We start from the raw sequence: 20960 nt of genomic DNA on the forward strand, positions 1-20960 counted from the left end.
AATGTTACTGTTAGCTAGCACACTGACAAAGTCACAAGCACCTCATTTAAATGTCAGCAAGTCTAAGATTCTTGCTGTTTAAGTTCCATAAGAGTGAAGCTGTGGCTTTGTGCATACTGCCATACATAAAAAAAAAAAAAATCACTGCTTTTTTAATTCCATTTTCTGAAAAAGTTACCATGTTCCATGCTATTTAAGAATCATGATTGCAAATCTGTTCTAATAAGATAATCTTCTGGTTCAGATGGTGTTAATAGTAATAGTATTCAGAGCTATAAAAATGTGATTTGTCCATACAGTAGATAATTTTGTTTCATTTAAGTGGCACATTGTGTTGGTATGGGCAGCACTTTCAGGTATTTTCAACACTACCTTGGGATATATAATCTGAAAATGTTTGATGAAAAATGAAAACTTCTGTATTTGAAAGTGAAGGGCTAAAGTGGTAAGCAGAAGGTCACTCTAAAGATCGCAACAGTGAAGATCTGTAGTAGGTTAGAAATGTGTAGTTTTATTGCAGAAATCTGGCCACAGCACACAAACAATACACTGCATGTTTCATATGGACATGCTCACAGTAAAAATTTTATATACTTGAAGCTGTAGAAGCCTTGCACAGAAAATGAAAACACAACTTTGCAAAAACACTTCCAACCATGGCCCCATGGACTTTGCTCATTATCTAATTGATCCAGCCAAATTAATTTACAAACTTGGTCAGAATGGAAGACATGCTGTCAGCCTGACAATGCACACTACAGGTATGATAAAATGGACCAACAATCAGAACCTACTGGAGCACACAAAGCAGTTGTGCATGACAGCAGTCTCAATACATGAAGCAGTCATAATGCCTGTCTTGATGTGCAACATGTGTTCTTGTTTTTTAAAAAAAAGTTTCCCATTATCAGTTTGCTATGTGAATACACAAATAGCTGGAAACAAATACCAACAAAACTATAATACTTAATATCCTACAATACGGGGAAACTGCCAAGGGAAAATGAGTAAACCTTTCTCTAAAACTGCAAACCATCATAGTAAAATGTCTGCGTCTAAAACCAAGAAGAAATTACATTCAGCAAAAGATCAGCACACATGCAAGAACATTCTGAGAACATCAGGCTATCACATTTCTATAGGAAACACAGCCCACAATATTTACAAATGCACAACTCAAGTTCCAACTTATAAAAATATTTACAAGAATTATGCCTTTCTTAATTTCCACACTTTTCTGCTCATCCCAACAGTAGTGACTAGAAACTGTTCAGCACATTCATTCTTCTTAATCTTTGTGCCCCCTCCAAACACTTCAAAATGTCCATCTAACATAAAACCAGTTTACTTCACTCTATGCACCACAAATTCAACCATAAAAACATTTATCTGTTCCCTTTCAATCATCATGCAGTGAACTTGCGAAAGCCATCAACAGCATAACATACTAGTGCTCAGAGTCTCCTCAAACTGAGATAAATGGCACTTACACATTTTCACCGCAAAATTCTTGAGTGAAACTCACCGACTAAAATGTTTACAACCCAAACATTCAAAAACTTTTTTTTTTAAATTTCACACAACAAACATTTATAATCATTTTAAAAATTCTATTTTGGAAAAATGAAATTGTGACTAATCTGTAAAGCCCCACAATTGATAGGGTCCAGTTGTGCCCTCATTCAGTTAAAAAAAAATCAACTGCCTTTTTCAAACACCATACAACTTTAGGTCACATTTGCTACATGACTAAAGTGCCCCACTTTTCATGTTGCAAACAAAATGTAAATATCAGATTATGTACACTCATGAAAAGTGAAAGACTTTATAAAAGGAAGAAAGGTGGCACATCTGAGTAACTATGGGTGCTCATCATTTACAATGTACCTGTCTTTAAAATGGCCACAAGATTGCAAAACACACCAAACAAAACATTTTTCACACTTCAGCAAGTTTTGGTTTTATGTGAGGTCAAATATTTTTGAAAAACTATTCATTATTATATACATGCATTGGCATCTGCAATTAACACTGCCTTCAGAATATTTTTGAGAATTATTGTGATCATGGTACTTTTCTCCTTGCTTAACCCTTACTTGTTTCCTGTGTGTCTTGTCCAAGATTCTTCCCCAAATCACAGATTACAGCTTTAAAAAGTCTTACTCTCCTGAACACAACAGCAAAATCTTGCAACATGTGGAAAATACCTGTTGCAAACCACAGCCATAATGAAACATATTTTCAAAGGAAAATGAATGCAGATAATGGTATATACAAAGCAGAATGCATGAGCAAATTGTCAACTACCTGACCCAAGACAAGAACAGAAAGAGCTCACGGCAATTTTGATGCTATGTAATGTCAAAATAGCTTGTAACAAGATTTTACCCTAACAGTATCATTCTTTAATTCTTAAAATTTTTCCTCATTGTGCAGATACACTGCCTTTTAACAAAAAAGAACAAAACAAATGCCTGTTTTTAGGCAGTCTTGTGCCAGTCATCAGACCATTGCATCAATATTCCCTGAATGGGACCTATTTATTTATTTATTTATTTTTGCATGTACATTCCTGAATATGGCTGGGCAGGGGAAGCTCAGTTCATCAAAATATCCACTGGGCCACTGGCCATCTATTTTGTACAGTCAACATCAGTTTTTATGCGTCTATGAATGCCTGAACAAAAACTCATCTTGGCATAAAATAACAAGGTAGCATGTTGTTTCACCTGAAAATTAATCAAGACAATCACAGGAAATCCTTTCATTTCAATGGACTAAAACAGTGTTATGATGCTTTTGTTCATGTGATGAATTGACTAATGATTTTCTGTACGAGTCATATGTTGTTGCTCATGGTGATGTCTGCATTTCAGTACACATCAGTATTAATAAAAGTGTGCTTCTTAATAGAAATGTGCAACTTAGCACAGAATCGTGCTCACAGAGGAGCATGCACTCGGTGCATAATACAAAAGTAGGTTAATCTGTAGTACATGAAGGTACAATTATGAGAATGTACAAAAGACAGTAAAGACACAAAGATGACAGTAATGACAAAAAGTAATCAATAAATGGATATCAGTAGGACAGGCCAATCACGAGAAGGGTGGGGTAAAAAAAAAAAACAGGTTACTAGTGGACCTCAATAGGTTGTCTCTACTTGAAGCCTCAGACTTTACCTTGGATTTTGATTTTTTCAGCATTGTGATGACAAACACACTAAAAAATCTCTCATGAGCATGTATGCACCTCTCCACTAGCTTTTACCCTTCCCAACCACCAACCCCCATGCACACAAGCATGCATTTATCAGCACCCCCCCCCCCACTTCTATTTACATTTCCCTCCCTCATTCATTTATTCCTCCCTTCACTGGCACAGGAAGTGGGGAGCATATGGATAGATGTAGCAGATGACAAGACCTGCCACTCACACCTGTTTTCTGTGATTGCGTGCAGGTCCTGCTAATAATTAGAAAGCTAGGTTGCCAGAAGGAGACAACAAGATACAACTAAATCATTAGCTGCCCACAAAAAACAATTTCATTGCACATTCACAACAATGGGCAATCTAAAAAGACAGTTTAAGGTATTAGGACATCAAATGACTACTAAAAGTTATTTGAAAAAAAAAACCCCTAATAACTGGCCAAGTACACTGTTTTGTCAGTGTGAAGGAGCTTGCAACCCAAATTTAATTCTTCCAATACAGTTGGTATATGTTGGTTATTCTGTGTCATGATACAACTTTTATTTAAATGAATTTTTGACAGCAAAACAACTTTCAAATATTGTAAAAGGCAATGTCTGTGATACATCAGGATGTTTACCATGATATTCCATGATGGTTTTGGGGTTTTAATAACTTCTGTTTCTTTTTTCATTATTTAACATCTAAACAATCAGTTTCCCTATAAATGTGCTTCAGTATCACAGCTTGTGACCACAGCACCCTGTAAATTATCAAGACAGATTTAAAACTCTTTGTTCACAAAGACAGCCCAAAACTTAAGTGACACCTAAATGAAACAAATACCACTACTTAAAAAGGTAATGCACATTTTGGTCTGATCAGATTACATGTCAAGTGAAGTTTTGATCATCTCCTGATAACAAGCACATGCAGAATAGTTCAGGCTGGCAAAATGTAACTGATGTTGATGAGCAAACACAGACTGAAATGGAGGTTTGTGCACCACCCCCTTAATGATGCTAATGGTCATCCTTCCACTTCTCCTCATCCTCTTTCCTTGCCTGGGGGCAGAGCTGGTTGCGCATACCCCCAAGAACGTTCGATGTTGCAGTGGTTGCAATAATGAGTGGCTTGACAGCAGTGGGAGGCAACTGCCGTAAAACTCCTCCCACCACCCCTGTCATCCCCTTCTGCTCTTGCTCCTCTGTGGCGGCTCGCACCAACTCTTGTGCCGTGTCGGAGATTCCCTACACACAAACACAAAAACCCCAAATATGTCTGCTCGGATGACTTTGAAACTAAGATCATAAATGTTTGTATATCGACCAGTGTGCTTATGTGCACAGAGGTGAGAAAGAAGAACAAGGTTTCTTTATCATCATTTTTTTTTTTCTGCCTTCAAGAACCTGACTTGTCTCTTGGACATGTTTGAGAGTTATGGGTTCAGATCTCGCCTCCAGTCCATGTAATTTCTCTGTGGATGTGATACCTGTTTACAGGTCTAGACTAGCTTGTTGTAACAGGTAGATTTCTTTATAGCACATGTCCCCACTTTCAAGGAGACACACTGTGCTGCATAGGCACAAAAAGTAAGTAAAATACACAAATGTACGGATAAAGATGTTTTTAAAAAAAGGTGCACACAGGACAAAAACATCAACAGACACTGAGACAACATAATGACATAAAAGGTGTGAGATTTTGTAATGAAGGCAAGACAGTGAAAGGTTGGTTTGAGCACTGGGTTGGAAGTCATGTTTTGAATGCATTTTTGGGCGAACAAAGTGAAAAGCAATGATAACAATGGTTATCATCAGTCAGTATCAGAAGCATCAATCAACACCACAGCCTCACTTGTTGACTCAGCATAGAATCCCAACAATCAACCAAGAAGCTGACTCACCTCACAAATAACATTATAAGCATTGCTAACACCCTCGCGCAAATCAGTTGGCTGGCTGTGACGGCTGCGTTGTTGACGATGTTTTTGCCGTTTGGTTTGTCTGACACTTGGGCCTGGTGACAGCATGTCATATGCCAGTTCTGACAAGAGCTGAAAAAAAGATTTCAAATAATCTCATTCTATATAACTCGAGATAATTAAAAGCCCAACAAAATTCCACAAGTAATACAACTGGATCATTTCTCTGCCATTTCCTGTATGGAGCCAAACATGCTCACCTGCAGTGCTCCCACAGCCTTGTTGGTAAGCTCTATGACTGCCCGTGCTGTAGACACTGATATGGATGAAGCCCCACGCTGCACCCCACGCCACACTCGACCATCACGTCGATACTGTTCAACTGGCAGCCAAAACATATCTCGGATACCCTGGACTTAACAGATGCAAATAAATCATATTAATACCATCACACTTCTGCAGTGTCCTATCTTGTCCTAGTCGCAAGCTGCTCTTGCTTCAGACAATAATTTTGAAGAGCTGAATGGAAAATACAGAGATTAACACCATGGTCATGTATGCATGCTACTGGTGTGTACGTAAGAAAGACAGATATGGTATGGTTACACGCTTTCACCTCTTTTTATCATTCTGGCTTGATAGCTGAAAGGTGCAAAACCTTTAAAGTCTGACCAGGGTAATTCAATAAAAGATAAATTAAGAGTTGGAAAACTAGGAAGTGTAAAGAAGGAAAAGAAGAACAAGGACTTACTGAGCTGTACAAAAGAATACATGGGTCCAACGCCTCCTAAAATGCTAGGGAGCTGATTGGCACGAATGTCAGTTAGCCATTCGCTGAGCATGTAAGCCATCACCTTCTCCACCCCTAGAAGTCTGGAAGGAGAGATCATAATAAAATCAGCAGCACCAGTAATAACTGCAGAACAATGTAAAAATGGTGCTACAGACAATAACTGGAGTTTAGAGTTCAGAGTGGTGCAGGAAAGTAACAACTAAGTCCAGTCCATTAATAAGATGCAACACAAAACTTATGTGTCAGTAAAACATACTGAGTTTTCGTGACACAAATATCCTGACCTAGTCCTGATACATGCTAAGCCAAATGTGCCATACAAAGCATGCTGTTTGTTTTGTTTTTTATTTTTAGTGGTGTTGGGGGGGTGTTGGGTGGTTGCAAAACATACTCACCCAGTTCTGCAGGAGAGCCTTTTAAGACAGAGTTCCGAGTTATTGAGCTGAGCCAGCCCAATGAGTAGCCCAGCCAGGGTTCTGTCCATCTCCAGACACTTTCCATGGTAGTCTAATCGGATCGGGACTGCTGGTGAAAACACCACTGACCTGAAAGCAAGGAAACCAAGTACTTAACCTGCTTTCTTTCACCACTGCTTCTTTGTGTCTCTTAGGAGAACTCTGTCACAACCAACAAAAATTACAAGTTTCCACAAACAAAGAATAATGTTTTCTGAACAAACAGCAATGTTTATTTTCAAGAACAATGTGAACTGTCTTGTTCTTACCCTATTACTTTAAAATCTGCTAGAAATAACATTTTACAGAAACTCACTTGAAGAATATGGGTAAGCTGCCAACATCAATGTTGCTTGAAGTGTCCGAACCAGTGTCTTGCTCTAAAGCATACTTCAGAGCTTGGCTGCGTTCCAGTGAAATTTCATCCAGCTGAATGAGCAGTTCTGGGCGCACTCGCCCTTCTACTACATCCTCATCCTCTTGCTGTCTTGCTGCCAAAACACCCAGCACAGGCCCACGATCCCGCGAGCCACTGCCTGCACTGGAGGAAGGGGTGGAGACACTAGATGAAAAGCCTTCCGTCCCAGGAGTGGGTGTGTACGGATCTGATGCTTGCTGACCTGCCAGCTCCATGAAGAAGCGCCGCAAAAAGAAGAGAGACTCCTGCAAAGTGGATCCAGGTAAAAATAAACATAATAATAGCTGACACAACAACCAGTCGTCATGATGGTTGATATCCAATCCATTTTCTTTGGGCCACCTCTTCTGTCTTACTTTTTCTCCCTAATCCCTTAGTTGTTTCCTCCGAAAATACGATAATGCATGTCAGACTTTTAACAAGTTTTTCACTCATTAAGGAGGAATAGTCTACTCACTGGATATTATATCGGGACAACTGAAGATACCCTTGTTTCAATATTCAATATTATACCATAATTATTTTGTGGCTGTTGAACTGTAACAAAGATTAATACATACTACCAATGGGTAGCAAATACAAAAATTAAAGGCAGAATATTGTAGATAGGGACTGAAGGCAACCTGGTCAATGTTGAGGCGAATAGGAAGGAGAGAGATCTTCAGCGAGCAATCTTGTGTTGGAAGCATGGGATCTGGTCGTGAAAAAAGAGCTTTAACAAGAACCTGAAAAAGAAGAAACAATGCTGAAAGAGGCATTTAGACGTTTCACTGCCTTTCAGATCTTAACTCTCAGACAAAGATTGACCCCACCCTATCCTTTAACCCTTCATTCTTGCTCATTCATATACTTGGATACCTTCTAAGCAGATAAACATTAGGACTTCTGCTGCATCAGAGTTAGGTCAACTTTTTCATCTTTTAGAGATGTACAATAAGAAAAAAATTGTGTAGGGCACATGGGACTACTCATAAGGTGCACTATTTATTGGATAGTGTTTCAGGAGGTAGCATCACACATCAGGATAGTATTGTGCTTTGACAGTTTTCTCAGGAGGCAGTGCTACTCATAAGCATAGTAATGTGCTTTGACCGTGTCTGGAAGGTTACACCTCTCATAAGAATAGTAATGTGTTTGATGGTGTCACAGGAAGTAACACCTTAGGAAAAAAGCAGTACTGTTTATGGTTGTCTTTTCCATGCTTTTTACAAGCACCTTCAGACTTCACTATATGGTTTTGATTTTTTTTTCCTTGAACTATTTTATTTAGGAGATGCCATAAATTTGCTGTGGTTTTTTTTTGAGGATCCCTCATCCTGCATGAAATGAAATAAACACTCACCATGTTGCCACTTGATTTCCGTGGCTGCTTTTCTGATGTATACAGGTAAAGAAATTTGTTGATTGGGGAGACCTTCAAACGGTCCACAATCTCAACTTCATTTACGATCAACACAGCACGGGATGCCTCACTGGCAGTCACAGGATACACATCATACTGCACTCTTGCCTGCAGTTAACAGACAACATTCAAAATCGTAAAACAGAACTCTCTGCTTGACTTTACTTAACTACAGCATAAATGTAGGCTCATGTTTATGCTTAACATAACTATTCCCATCAAATACCATCACAGAAGAACTGACCATATGAAAAACATATGTTAACAGTTTTTCCACACTTTACAATTTTCAAGAAATGTTTTGTTGTGTTGAATTTGCTTGTCTTCAAGATGTCATCTTTGAAGTAAAACTGAACTATAAATGACAGTCTACCTTAGAAAGCCTTAACTCCATTAGAGTGTCATGGTCCCGTAGTGGACCACCTTGTTCTTGCCAACTACGAGGAACTCGTGGCTTGCGGTCCGGAGAATGGGCAGGAGATCCAAATGCTGGCAAAAAGACCCTGAGGACATAAAGCCTAACTGGTGACTACATCGACAGAAAGCTAAGCAATATTAATGAGAAATTTTAAGCTGAAAATTTTTTAAATGAGGTCAATCACACATTTTTTTTAAATCTATTACATGTGCACAAATTTTTCCTTTGCTATTTTGATAATTTAAGTATATTTGTACTTAAAAAAACTTTTTCATAAAAGTAAGCATCTGCAGGTGTTAGGTTTCTTTTCAGATTACATTTTATCTGGAAATTAGCTGATGCATATCTACTATTTTACTATGTTATATAAAATGTTCCACAAACATTTGATGGCTGAGATAGGGAGAACACAAGAAATTTTTTTTAGCTTGGTAAGAAACTTCCAGCTCAATGGTATAACAACATGATAGGAGACTTCACAAGTTTACAATATCTTACCTTTCACTCGATGATGGACGACCTGTTTTATTTTTGTCTGCAAGAAAAAAAATGTATGATATTCTACATATTTGTTATAATCTAAAACACTTAGCTTCACAAGTGATCTTCTGATGATTTTACTGGAAACAATATACATACAAGGCAGCTTTGACATAAGAGAACAATGTCTTTTCTCATCTGCATAGAACATCACAATGTAAGAGGCCCTGAACAGGTGGAAAAAGAATTGAATCATTTTAACAAGTCACTTCCAACTTATAACACCTGAGCTGATCTTTAAGTTGGGGGAGGGGGAGAATTCATTATTTCAGCAATAAATCTGCTGATGACACCTTAGGTTACATAATGTCTGCTGACATGTTTCTAACATCAGTCATGCTGTGCACTATGAATTCCAGAAGATCAGCTCTATTCCCTGTACTCTATCTCAACCACCAAAATTCTCATCAGCTCATTTCTGTCTAAACTAGACTGTTGCAACTCTTTTGCTGGCTGTCCATAGTACCTCCTTCACAAGCTTCAGAAAGTTTGGAACTCGGTTGCTTGTCTTGCTTTCCAGACTCACAAATCTGAACCAATCACTCTACTTCCTCACTCTCTTCATTGGCTACCAATTAAAGCTAGAATAGACTGCAAGCTCTCAACTCTATGCTATGGATTCTTTGATGGCTCCTCCCCTCTCTACTTTACTGAAATCTTATCTGTCCACACTCGTGATCAAAATCTTCACTCCTAGACTCCTGCATTCTATCCCTCTCTCCCAAATGTCTGATCTCATTGAGAGTGTGGCCTATCTTGGTTGTGATGCTATGCTATATAAGGACATATACTATTATTATCATTAAAGCCAATGAGATCCAAAAGTAAAAACACTACAACAACATGTGATTTACCTTTCTTGGTGTCAGGGGAGAAGTCTCTGCCTCCATACATGTACCAAATTAGAGAGAGTTCACGCAATGTGTACCGAACCTCTGGTTTGGGGTAGTGGCTAGGAGCCTTCAGCTGATCTATTTTGCCAACTGGCTGAGTGAAGAAGTTGTCAATGATAACTACTGGCTCCTTGGTAAAGATGCGAACCATGGGCTTTCCATCACGGGGCTTGAGATAAGCATGAGAGACAGAGAGAACCAACTGCAGTGTTATTCATGTGCACATAAATATTTCATGTACAAAAAAAAGGATTGGAATTCCAGTGGTGTCTGGCAAATGCCACAGCACAATAATACCTTCTTCCCCTCCCCCCCCTAAAAAAATCTGTCACTGTGTGGTTTATTTGTACCAACATCATAAAAGACATAATCAAAAAAAAAGACAAAAAGCAAGGTAAATCTGAGTTCATCTGTAGTTATCAATCCTTCTAAATTAAAAGGTTCATCTTCTACTGCAAGCATAAATAGAGTATATAGAAGTCTCTCTCTCTCCATCTCCCTGCTACATCAGATTCTGCTGATGAAAATCTATAACAAGGACTCACAGCGATGCCCATCCCAGGATCATCAATGATGCAGAAGTCTTCATCTGGATCACTGCCCTGGTCAGAAAAAGTGCTGGTGAAAGAATCAGCACTAGGGGAGAAAACTATGTGACGCAGACCAGCTGGTGGTGCTGCCTGGGGTAATCTGTTGAAATGGTCCTCTGTCATGAAGAATACTTCTGTGCCTGGTCCTGTCTTCTCTGGTGACCCTGCAAGCCACACACTGTGTTAAAGATTCAGTTTTTTCTTCATTTGTCTATTTTAACATTCCTAATATTAAAGGTGTATTTCATGTTCAAAAATCATATGATGAAAGTGAATCTTAAAGCCCAATATTCCATATTAGAATGTGTCAAAAATTCACTGACATATATCTACATGCCTCGGCCCTATGCTCCTAAAAGGAACAACAAAGAATAAACTATATCCACATGCCACATACAAATCTAATATCTAATAGAAATCTATGAAACACAGGCTAGTTAGACAGGTTGATTCGCCCTTTTGTGCTCTTTAGCTCAAGATGAAACTGTCCACAAGAAAAAATAAAAATAAATATTTTAAGAGGCCACATTGATACTTTGCCAACATTTACCCACCTGATTCTGTTGCTAGTTCATTTAAATCACTGATAGCTTCCTCCATCATGAAGTGCACATGCTCCAGCTTCGACTCCGATAATGACTCTGCTATCTGTGAGGGCTCTGGAAGTGTCTGAATGCAAATGCCTAGATTTTACACTAAGATATCATCATTGAGTGGCTCATTTAAAGCAAATTTAACTCTAGAACTAATAGCCAATGCTGATGATAATGCCAAAATGTAAATACATACTTCTAAATGTCTTTTAGCATTCTGCAGGAAATTTTGCTTAGAAAATATTGTATGAGACCCATTCCTCACCTCCTCTACAGCATCTTGCCCATCTTTATCAGGATAAAGATCTCCCTCCTTCAGGATATAGCTGACCAGTTCAATGAGTGCCTTGCAGGAATCAGAGCATGTCTGCAGTTCCAGCTTTTTGGCTATAAGGCGGAGATCAGTCTTTGGCCATTTCTAAATTTGAAGGGAATAGTAAGATTGCAGCAATGTACTTTCTAATCTTATGTTGTTGTTGCTGTTGTTGCACAGGAAAGTTAGCTTAAGTCTGATTGCGAAAATGCAAAACTGGAATTGGAAAAGTTATTACTGTGAATTCACAAAAACAAGAAAAGAAAAGAGATTTATTACATGGCTTTAAACTTGAATGTCAAAAAAATTAACATAACACATATTTATAACATGGGCTCACAGGATTTTTGCCATCCCCAAAGCGCAAGGCAAGTTCAAATAGGTTTAGATCGGCAACACAAACATAGTCTGAAAAAGAAAAAGATGCAAAGATAAACCCTGAAATAATTTACATCTAAAAAACAGGAATCAAGAAAAAGATCCACTATACCCTTCTAAACACCCTTCCCTAAATGGGCACACAACATCCCTCAATAATGCTGCATGAACAGCTGAAATGGGCAAAAACACATTTTATCTTTCATTCAGGAAAATTATTGATCTTCCTGTTCTCTACCTTTTACCAAGTGTTCCCCTTCAGCTTAATTTTTTTTAAGTACCATTTCACAAATATGATCTTTCCACAACATACTTAAAATGCTTTGACTTGTATGTTATTATGGATCAATGCATACACACATATCTAATTGAATACATTATACATGATCAAGAGATAGATTGCTACAAATATGCTCATGGACAACATAATAGATGAAGACGGTACCTTTCTTAAGGTTCGCTTCCATGAAAGTCTTGTCAGACAAAAAGAGTGAAGCACTCTCCAGCATAAATCTGAGGAATACATAACCTCTGCTACTTTAGCTAACTTAATGTTGTCTCACATTCATTATACATGTAAGTGTACACAATACATACATTCATGTGGATGGAGGAAAAGCTAATTGAGCGTACAGACTATGTAATGCCATGGAAATCTGCTGCATCTGGTTTTTCCAGTCTCTCTGCACCCTCACTGTGTCGACATCAACCACCCTACATTTTTGTACCTTTTGTGTGTGCATACATGTGTAGGAACATGAGCTTAGTGGTGTGAATGATATTAATGCATACACTCATTTCACAACTTATACCTGTTCATGTTTTAATTTCGATTATTAATGATGAAACCTTATTTCACCTTACTTTGAAGGGGTAGTTGACCCATCAAATCAACAAGTTAGTCTGTTCATACTAACACATTTCAACACCAGAACAAAAGTGCAAGACATCAAGGAAAGAATTTCATTTTTGTAAGAAAAACAATCATAACTTCCTGTACCGTATAGATGTAGAAGCATCAGTACTCAAATTGCTTGACAAGCTGACATTCTCAGCAGTTACCACTGCACGTAGTGGCAGAAAAAGAGGTCTAGCAAAACAAGAAATATTTTATTCTTTTTAACATAATGGTAATTATTGAAAACAGAATTTTATACATTATCATTTACATGCACATTTAGGCTTCTGCTATTTTCCAAGAGTACAAAAGCTGAATTTTGTTTAATGAATCTTAATTTATCATCTGTATATATTCAGGATTATGTGGTTTGAAACATTTCATCTCTGCCATAGTGACATATATCAATCAATCCATCACAAAGATTAAAAAAGTCCAGTTGCACTCTGTACAGAATAAATGATTAATGCATGGAAGCATTTTTCAGGTTGAGATGGGGTCTAACCACTCACCTGTAGTCGACAGCACAAGCCAAGAGGTGAACATGAAGTTCTGTAAGCACAGTGGGCATAGTATAACCTTGGATGGGGAAGTCATGCACATCAATGAAATCAATCGCTTGAGAGATCCAGCTTTGTGAAGGCATTGAAAACTCATGGCGTAAGGTGCTGCCTCGCACAGCCACAGAAACAAGGAAGTGCTGAAGAAAACCAACAGAAATAATGCATGATCTGGATCCAATTCATTTATCTGCTGCTGAAAGCTCTTTTAAGAAATATGTGTTCCAGAAGTTATACTTGTACCAGTGATTTTATATATTTATCAAAGGGGGTAATCATGATGTTCAGTCTACCTAGCTCCCTGCAGGAAATTTTTTTAAGCAACTCTCTTTTATGGATGTGAAAATTAGTTACTTCTGTTACACTGTTGATGAAAATCCCACCTTCACATTATTGATTGTGTCCAACTTGGTTCTGACAGCCACGGACACCATATCCTGACTAGTGTCAGGACCAGTTCCCACTGGACCAGCTGACCCTGAGGGTATGCCCCTCTCAGATCGGTAGATGCGCTGCATTAAGTGGGTAGGTAAAGTACCACTGATGTAATCCAATTTTCCAGGAATCACAGGCTGATCCACACGATCTGATTCCATACAGAAAGATTACTGCAGAAGGTCATCATTAAATGTTGAGTGCCAAATAAAGCCAACCAAACAACAACAGGGAAGCTAGTAAGAATATTTTCAATAGTTAATCCCATTTTGCTCATGAGCTACCTTGATTTTTTTGTTTAAATGGGAAAAGATGAAAGGATGAGTTAGAGGAGATGTTCATATCCCCATAAGTTTGCATCCCATAAGTGCAATGCTCATAATATCAACAGTTAGAAATAAATTGACGAATTGAACTTAAAGAAAAAAAACAGTTAAAATGATAGCTTTTATGGAAAAACACTTGATCCCAGCAAGATGTGGGAAGTCAAGAAGATTGTAAGTAGAAGGGAATTCCTTAAAATGAGCAAATAGACGAAACTGAAGAGAAAATGTGTTACAAACCACAGTGGTATAGTTGAGCACGGTTGGACTGGAAACACAAGTAGCGGAGATCAGGGTCACCACTATAGGCTGTGACTGTGTACAGCATGGCATCCTTTAGCACTACAAATAGTTCTCCATGGCAACCCTCATCCTGAAATAGCAGCAACTGAATCAAATAAAGTTCTAATGTGTAATTTATACTTCCTTAATACTCTAATATCAAAGTGAATGCTACTTTTAATAAGAATTTTCTTCTTCCAGTTTCTAGAAAGATTTTGCTGGAAATGGATTTTCATCTGGCAAGGAATAAACATTTAAACCAAATAATAAAGAGTGTATGCAAATAACACAAATAAAAGACACTAAAGCAACTTATTTCCTTGAATAAATTAATGCTCACTTTTAAAAATGGTATTCCTAAATAAAGTTACCATAATAATGTTGATTTATAGTGCTTTATCTCACCAACAAAGGTTGGCTCAAAGCACTAGATGGAAAAATATATATGCACAGAATAATAACAACATAACAGAATGGAATAGGTTGTAGCAGACTGTGTACTCCATGCCAAAAGGTAGCATGTACATACAGAAAAAACCACATTCCACAGTCCACAAAAATATGACAGAGCACAGCCCCCTCCAGCCAGCTAGGTGAAGAGACATCACTCTATCATATCAAATTCAGCATCAACCCATAAAGATGTTATGAAAGGTTGTTTACAACTGCTGAACAAAATGTCTTCACTCTCTCAAAGTGTCTCCCCTCTTTCCAGACTTGAAAACTGAAGCAAAAATTATATAACTTTATAAAAACCATCCTAATTTAAAGCCAAAGAAAAAACAACTACAAAAAGCCAAAGGAGGACAAACAGGAGAAGCTGATAGTAACAACCTTATGAGGTACACATGCCAGCAGTTTGCCTTCTCCAATGCTGAGGGATAGGCAAATCTTGCTCTGCAGCTGCCGGCGAACAGGCTGATTTTTGCTCTTGTTGTCATGGATGCTGTAGTGTGGAGCACTCTCATCAGACTCTGAGTCAGACTCTGTCATCAACCAGACAAAAGAGAGTGCAAAAAACATGAACACTTTCAGTGCTATCCAGTTTTTTACTGGTCATAGTCCAGTTAGCACCACTGACAGAAGTTACTAGATTTTAGCTCGCTCTCTTTCTCCCTCATATCCCTACCCAAAAGGAAAAGGCAAAGATAATTACAGAATGCACTACAGAGATCCAGCAAGGTCGTAAAGAGTCAAATATCCAACAAACATGATAATATTCTTGTGAATGGACTTTTAACAAACATTGCATAGCCTAGTTTAAGCTGGGTTCAGATACAAGCAGTTAAATAACACTTTTTTCTGATCATAAAAAAAAACAACAATAAATGTGAGTAGTGCTGACCAAACTGTGCTGAACGTGGTTGGTCCTGTAGGTCTGAATTCTCAGGGTTGTTGAAGTTCAGCAGATGCTGCACAGATAAGTTGACTCCAAGGCTGGAGGTGGTGCTGTCTGTGGCAAAATGGGGAATAGGCACAGCTGGTTCCCACATCAGAAGGTCATTGTTCATCCTGATAGACAGAAAGAGCTGCAGCTCAGTTCATCCCTCACAGCCAGACTCTGCTTATTTTCCTTAGTCACTCAAGATGGACTGCAGTGTTAACTAAGCTTTGCTAAGAGATCTTTAAGAACAATGTCAACTATCTCTTCTAGCTGAGATTTTATTGTCAGCTTTTGATCACTGGTTTAAAATACAGTACTTATCTTGAAAAATGCAAGGACTAAGCCAAAGCCGAACTTAGTGTGATCCTCACCTGTTGTACAGAAGTTCATAAAACTGTTTACTGTGAAGCATACCCACAACCACAGGTAAAGTCACTTCCACTAGAAGCTGTGTACTGGCTGAGGCTGCTTCCTGGAATACCTGAGTTTCTTTCTTGTTGCCTGGCATCACAATCTTGAAGAAAACAATAGCACAACACCTGTTATTCAACTATTATGTCTTCAGTAAGCCAGAATAAGATAAACATACTTTTAGAATCTAAAGTTGTATTTTGATTTAATGCCTAATGCTCCAAATCCCATTCCTAATAACAATGTGCATTATTTTTAAAAGCATTTTACCCCAGGTACAAAACTATTAACCCTATGACAAGACTTAAAAATAAACCTCATGAGTATCAGGTGGCCTTGTGTCGTCTTCAGAGTCACGTGTCAAATCTTCCCGGTTGTACATCGATTTCTGCTGTGAAAATGGGGAAGGTTCTGAGGTGGAGAACTGACACATGCCATTAAAGCTATCATTGGAATCATCAAACTCCTCAGCCACATCTAAGGCTGACGTTGTGGGCTGAAACACCTTGATGACCACCCTGAAAATAAAACACAGTGATCATCTATCATTCTATAACTTTCTCTGACAAAGTAACCATGCAGTGATCTAAAATGAAAATGATAATATGAAGTATGCAAATTCCTCAAAATGTATGATATTCAGACCTGGGCCAGTTGAAGCCTTCCTCAGCTTCTTGGGCATCACAAGAGTCATCACCAGTCACACGGCCAAAGCAGACTGGCATTTTGTTGAAGTCCTCTTGTAAATATGCTGCAAAACACATAAAATAATAGCCTGTCTAAAACCTCAGAATACAGCATACATGATGACTTGAACATAAAAGTCCTGTAAACAGATTTTGCTCCTGTGGCTGAGAGGTCAACACGTGGTATCTATGATGGTGTCCGGTCACTTAATCCCCAGACACTTCATCCCCGACACTTCATCCCCGACACTTCATCCCCGAGACATTTAATCCCCAGACACTTCATCCCAGACACTTCATCCCCGACACTTCATCCCCGACACTTCATCCCCGAGACATTTAATCCCCGAGACTTGTGTGACAGGTGACTAACCCGCACTACCCGTCAACATGGCGCCGATGGCGGACAGGAGTGTGAGCCCCCGACACTTCCTCCCCGACACCTCCTACCTGACACTGCCTCCCAGCACTTGCCTATGTACGTGAGGAAGACATCGTCGATTCCTTCGAATTGCTTGCAGAGTCAATGCCACAACATGATCGCATGCCGGAACTTCTATCCTACTTCGAGCATACGTACATACGTACATACGGGGCCGCAGACTGCGCGGTAGAGGTGATAACTACGCTTCAGCTTTATTCCCTCCAGACACTTGGAACAAATACCTGGACGTCATCGGCGGTGTTGCACGAACAAACAACTCTGTGGAGGGTTGGCATCACGCCCTTCAATCTCTCTTCTCCTGTCATCACCCAACGATGTGGACATTCTTGATGGTCTACGTAAGGATTGTCAGCTACACAAGGCGTCTGTTCTACCAATCATGCGCCGGCACAGAGAACGTCCAAAGAAGAAATTCGCTGAGTTAGCCAGGAGAATTAGCAACATTGTAGAGAGATATGAGTCAATGGATCGTCTTCTGTACCTCCGATCATTAGCTTACTTTTCATATTGATTAACAGCAATTACCTCCCGAACACTCAAGAACAATTTTCATATCATATTGTTTGAAGAACATTACATTTACTTGCTTATTGAATTTTAACTAATGTTGTAGATGTTCAAATGACGTTGAAGTTAATAGCATGATTTGAATTTGAATTATTTGAATTTCAATTAATAATTTCAATAAAATTTTTCGCTGACTTCATAATTTTTATAGTTAAGAATTTAGTTTAGGGATGAAGTGTCTGGGGATGAAGTGCTTAGGGATTAAATGTCTCGGGGATGAAGTGTCGGGGATGAAGTGTCGGGGATGAAGTGTCTGGGGATTAAGTGACTGGGAACCATCTATGGTATCTGCAAAACCCAAGAGTAACAACTATGCTTTTAGCGTTTGGCATCTGACAGGTCATCAGCAACATGCTTCTTAAAATGCATACCAGATAATCCATCAGTGTGTGCATACAAGCAGATCTGTTCATAGCAGTACATGGATGCCAGTTCTTGATTCACACAAACATATTTCAAATCCTCTAACTTAGCAGCAATAGTTAACCCCTGCAAGTAACCATCACTGGCTGTATACTCTTACCAACTGTTACCTGTATTAAATGTAGCTGTTAATTACATTATCAGCATTTATTATTGGCTGTATCTATGCTAATCATCAGTTACATCAACAGCTGTTTACTAAGCTGATTATCAGCAGCTGCAGGCTATAAGGAACAAGAAGCCACTCAAGCACCAATCGCTCTAAATGTTACTTCATGTTAACTTGATATTATTACTTATTTACAGCTGCTAAGTAAGCTAATCTAAATCACTGAAGCGCACCTTCTGCTACACTGCATGTGAGATCATACACTGTTTGACTGGTATCAGACAGTCCTGTGTGCATCCGCAAGTTCTGCACCTCTAGTAAGAGGATCTCTTTATGCAGGTTGCGCCTCCACCACTGCCGTGTAGCGACATGAGTAGTGGATCGCAAATCTGGCACTGGAAATCTGATACCAATAAAACATGTTATATAAATATATAAATAAATAACAAATATGCCCCCAGCTTAAAAAAACTCCCCAGAAAAAATTTGTCAGATATGTCAAATTTTTTTTCAAGCACATTCTTATTATTTATATGGTACAGAAGAAATATTATTAACTCAGATTGTGAAATACATTCTAAACTAACATTCCTTATTCTTCACCCATTGAAGTATGAGCTAGCTTGCAATTTGCTTACCGTACATGAAGACAAGCTTTAGGACTAAATACTGTGATCTCCAGCACTGTGTCCTTTGATGAGGACACATCATCCATTGCCTGATCAAAAAACTGTAGTCCTGCCTACAAAAAGAAAAGCAAGTGCTCATTCACAGATGCACTTAAAAATGAATTCTTTTCTGGGAAAATTCAACTTTTCAAATTAACTGAGTTTACACAAACAACGATGTGTACACCCATATTAGCCATATATCACCTTTTGAGCAGAAAGGGCTTTAATATGTTTATGATATCCAGTTATAATTCTTTAGTGGAGCAGGATTTGTCAGATAAAAAAAAGACAAATCATCAAAAAGGCCCTTGATACTGTTATGAGAACAAATGATAGCTAAAATGCAGATCATTATTACACAGTTTTAGTCTAAAAACAATTTCAAATTAACTGTGACAGCAGAGTCTCTTTGGAATTACTCCATATTGTGATGGTGAAGTTACACAGGAGTTCAAACACAGATCAAGGTAGTTACTGCAGATTGTTAGTAAACAGTAAACTAAAAAGGGTAAGTAGGTGTCTGCTCGTACACCATTGGTGCCAGTCTGTGCAAAGACTGAACTCTGAGATGCCGCATAGTGTGGAGTTGAAGGATACAGCAGTCCAGTCAGGCGGTCAATGATGGTGATGTCCAGCTCTGCCACCAGTGGTCCCAGCTCCAGTGACAATCTGGTTTCGCTGGATATGCACCCATATGGGCCAGTCTGTAAACACAAATTATCATCCTGCAAAAGACTACATATGTCACACTTAATGAAAGCTTTAAGATTGCAGGAACAGAAAGTCCCTTATGGCATGTTTTTGTATTTTAAGTCTATGATCTCAATTCTGCTTTCAGAGTTTCAGTGTTGACAAAATCGCTTTTAAATAAACTGAATAATTTTTAAATGTAAGAGGATAACATTTATGTCAATATAATTACTTTTTTAAATGTAAGAGGATAACATTTATGTCAATATAATTACTTTCTTTTAACCCTGAATGTATGTAAAAAATGCTTATCTTACCTTGCTGGTAAAAACAAAACTGGCTTTGGCAGCTGGTGTGATGGAACAGAATGAACCTTGTGGTGTCCTTTCTCCTGCATCTTGACTTGGGAATGTTAAAAGCTGGACAGAGAAACACAATATCAACCAAGATCAATATTCTACACTTTTATAATGATTTTCACACAAACATCAATTATTAACAATAACAAACATAACTTCTGAGGCAGGCATGCATGTAATCCCAACATAGTTTTCTACATACTATATATCAAAATATCACTCAGTTATAACTTCCTTCACTGAAACAGAAAACTAAACTGACATGCTACCCTTCTCTGTGCAATATGTTTGACTAAAGTATGAAAACTGCTACAAAAGGCTTAAGTCATATTCTGATCTTTTTATAAAGAAATGAAAGTTCATTGGGGAGGTGCCAGATTATTAGTGTGCTCCACTCTAGAGAAAGGTAAACCACTTTAAACTACAGTTCAACACCTCTCCTCCCAAGGAACAAGAACTACTTGCATTAGCAAATTTTCTTTACAGCACACAAAAACTCTGGTTTGTCTTTAAAGAAAATGACCTTCAGATAGACATCCATCTTTCAAACATATCTTATTGTGGTGTATGATAAAAAGATTTCTTATTATGAGTTTAAAATACAAACTTCTCAATCTTTGCTAAATCAGGCCAGAAAGTTCTTCAGTCAAAATATTACAGTCAAATTGTAGTATCTTAAAAAACTGTCAAAGATGAATAAGGATATACACTTTCAACCAAAGCATGAACAGATAAATCTACCTATGGTCCATATTTCTTAGAGAAGCTTAGAGCTCCTGACTTCCAAATCTTTGTAAATGAAAGACGA

General features: G+C 38.3%; 1 protein-coding gene across 1 annotated transcript in view; it reads right to left on the bottom strand.

The window, feature by feature from the left end:
• Window positions 1-491: 491 nt before the first annotated feature.
• Window positions 492-20960, bottom strand: part of LOC112569828 (autophagy-related protein 2 homolog B-like) — a 54331-nt gene continuing 33862 nt past the window's right edge. The window contains exons 13-41 of the mRNA XM_025247841.1: window positions 20111-20212; window positions 19634-19807; window positions 19071-19174; window positions 18666-18835; window positions 16848-16953; window positions 16519-16720; window positions 16163-16305; window positions 15753-15919; window positions 15242-15393; window positions 14366-14498; window positions 13751-13953; window positions 13320-13507; window positions 12910-12999; window positions 12355-12422; window positions 11872-11939; window positions 11484-11636; window positions 11180-11294; window positions 10581-10789; window positions 9997-10204; window positions 9101-9137; window positions 8558-8687; window positions 8125-8292; window positions 7406-7507; window positions 6681-7027; window positions 6305-6454; window positions 5868-5989; window positions 5377-5531; window positions 5099-5248; window positions 492-4442 (exon numbers count right to left, since the gene is read on the bottom strand). Of these exons, the coding sequence (XP_025103626.1) occupies window positions 4215-4442; window positions 5099-5248; window positions 5377-5531; window positions 5868-5989; window positions 6305-6454; window positions 6681-7027; window positions 7406-7507; window positions 8125-8292; window positions 8558-8687; window positions 9101-9137; window positions 9997-10204; window positions 10581-10789; window positions 11180-11294; window positions 11484-11636; window positions 11872-11939; window positions 12355-12422; window positions 12910-12999; window positions 13320-13507; window positions 13751-13953; window positions 14366-14498; window positions 15242-15393; window positions 15753-15919; window positions 16163-16305; window positions 16519-16720; window positions 16848-16953; window positions 18666-18835; window positions 19071-19174; window positions 19634-19807; window positions 20111-20212 (4344 nt within the window). The 3' untranslated portion in view covers window positions 492-4214. The remainder of the gene's footprint in view (window positions 4443-5098; window positions 5249-5376; window positions 5532-5867; window positions 5990-6304; window positions 6455-6680; window positions 7028-7405; window positions 7508-8124; window positions 8293-8557; window positions 8688-9100; window positions 9138-9996; window positions 10205-10580; window positions 10790-11179; window positions 11295-11483; window positions 11637-11871; window positions 11940-12354; window positions 12423-12909; window positions 13000-13319; window positions 13508-13750; window positions 13954-14365; window positions 14499-15241; window positions 15394-15752; window positions 15920-16162; window positions 16306-16518; window positions 16721-16847; window positions 16954-18665; window positions 18836-19070; window positions 19175-19633; window positions 19808-20110; window positions 20213-20960) is intronic.

The sequence above is a fragment of the Pomacea canaliculata genome, linkage group LG8 (assembly GCF_003073045.1).
Source record: "Pomacea canaliculata isolate SZHN2017 linkage group LG8, ASM307304v1, whole genome shotgun sequence".
NCBI lineage: Eukaryota > Metazoa > Mollusca > Gastropoda > Architaenioglossa > Ampullariidae > Pomacea > Pomacea canaliculata.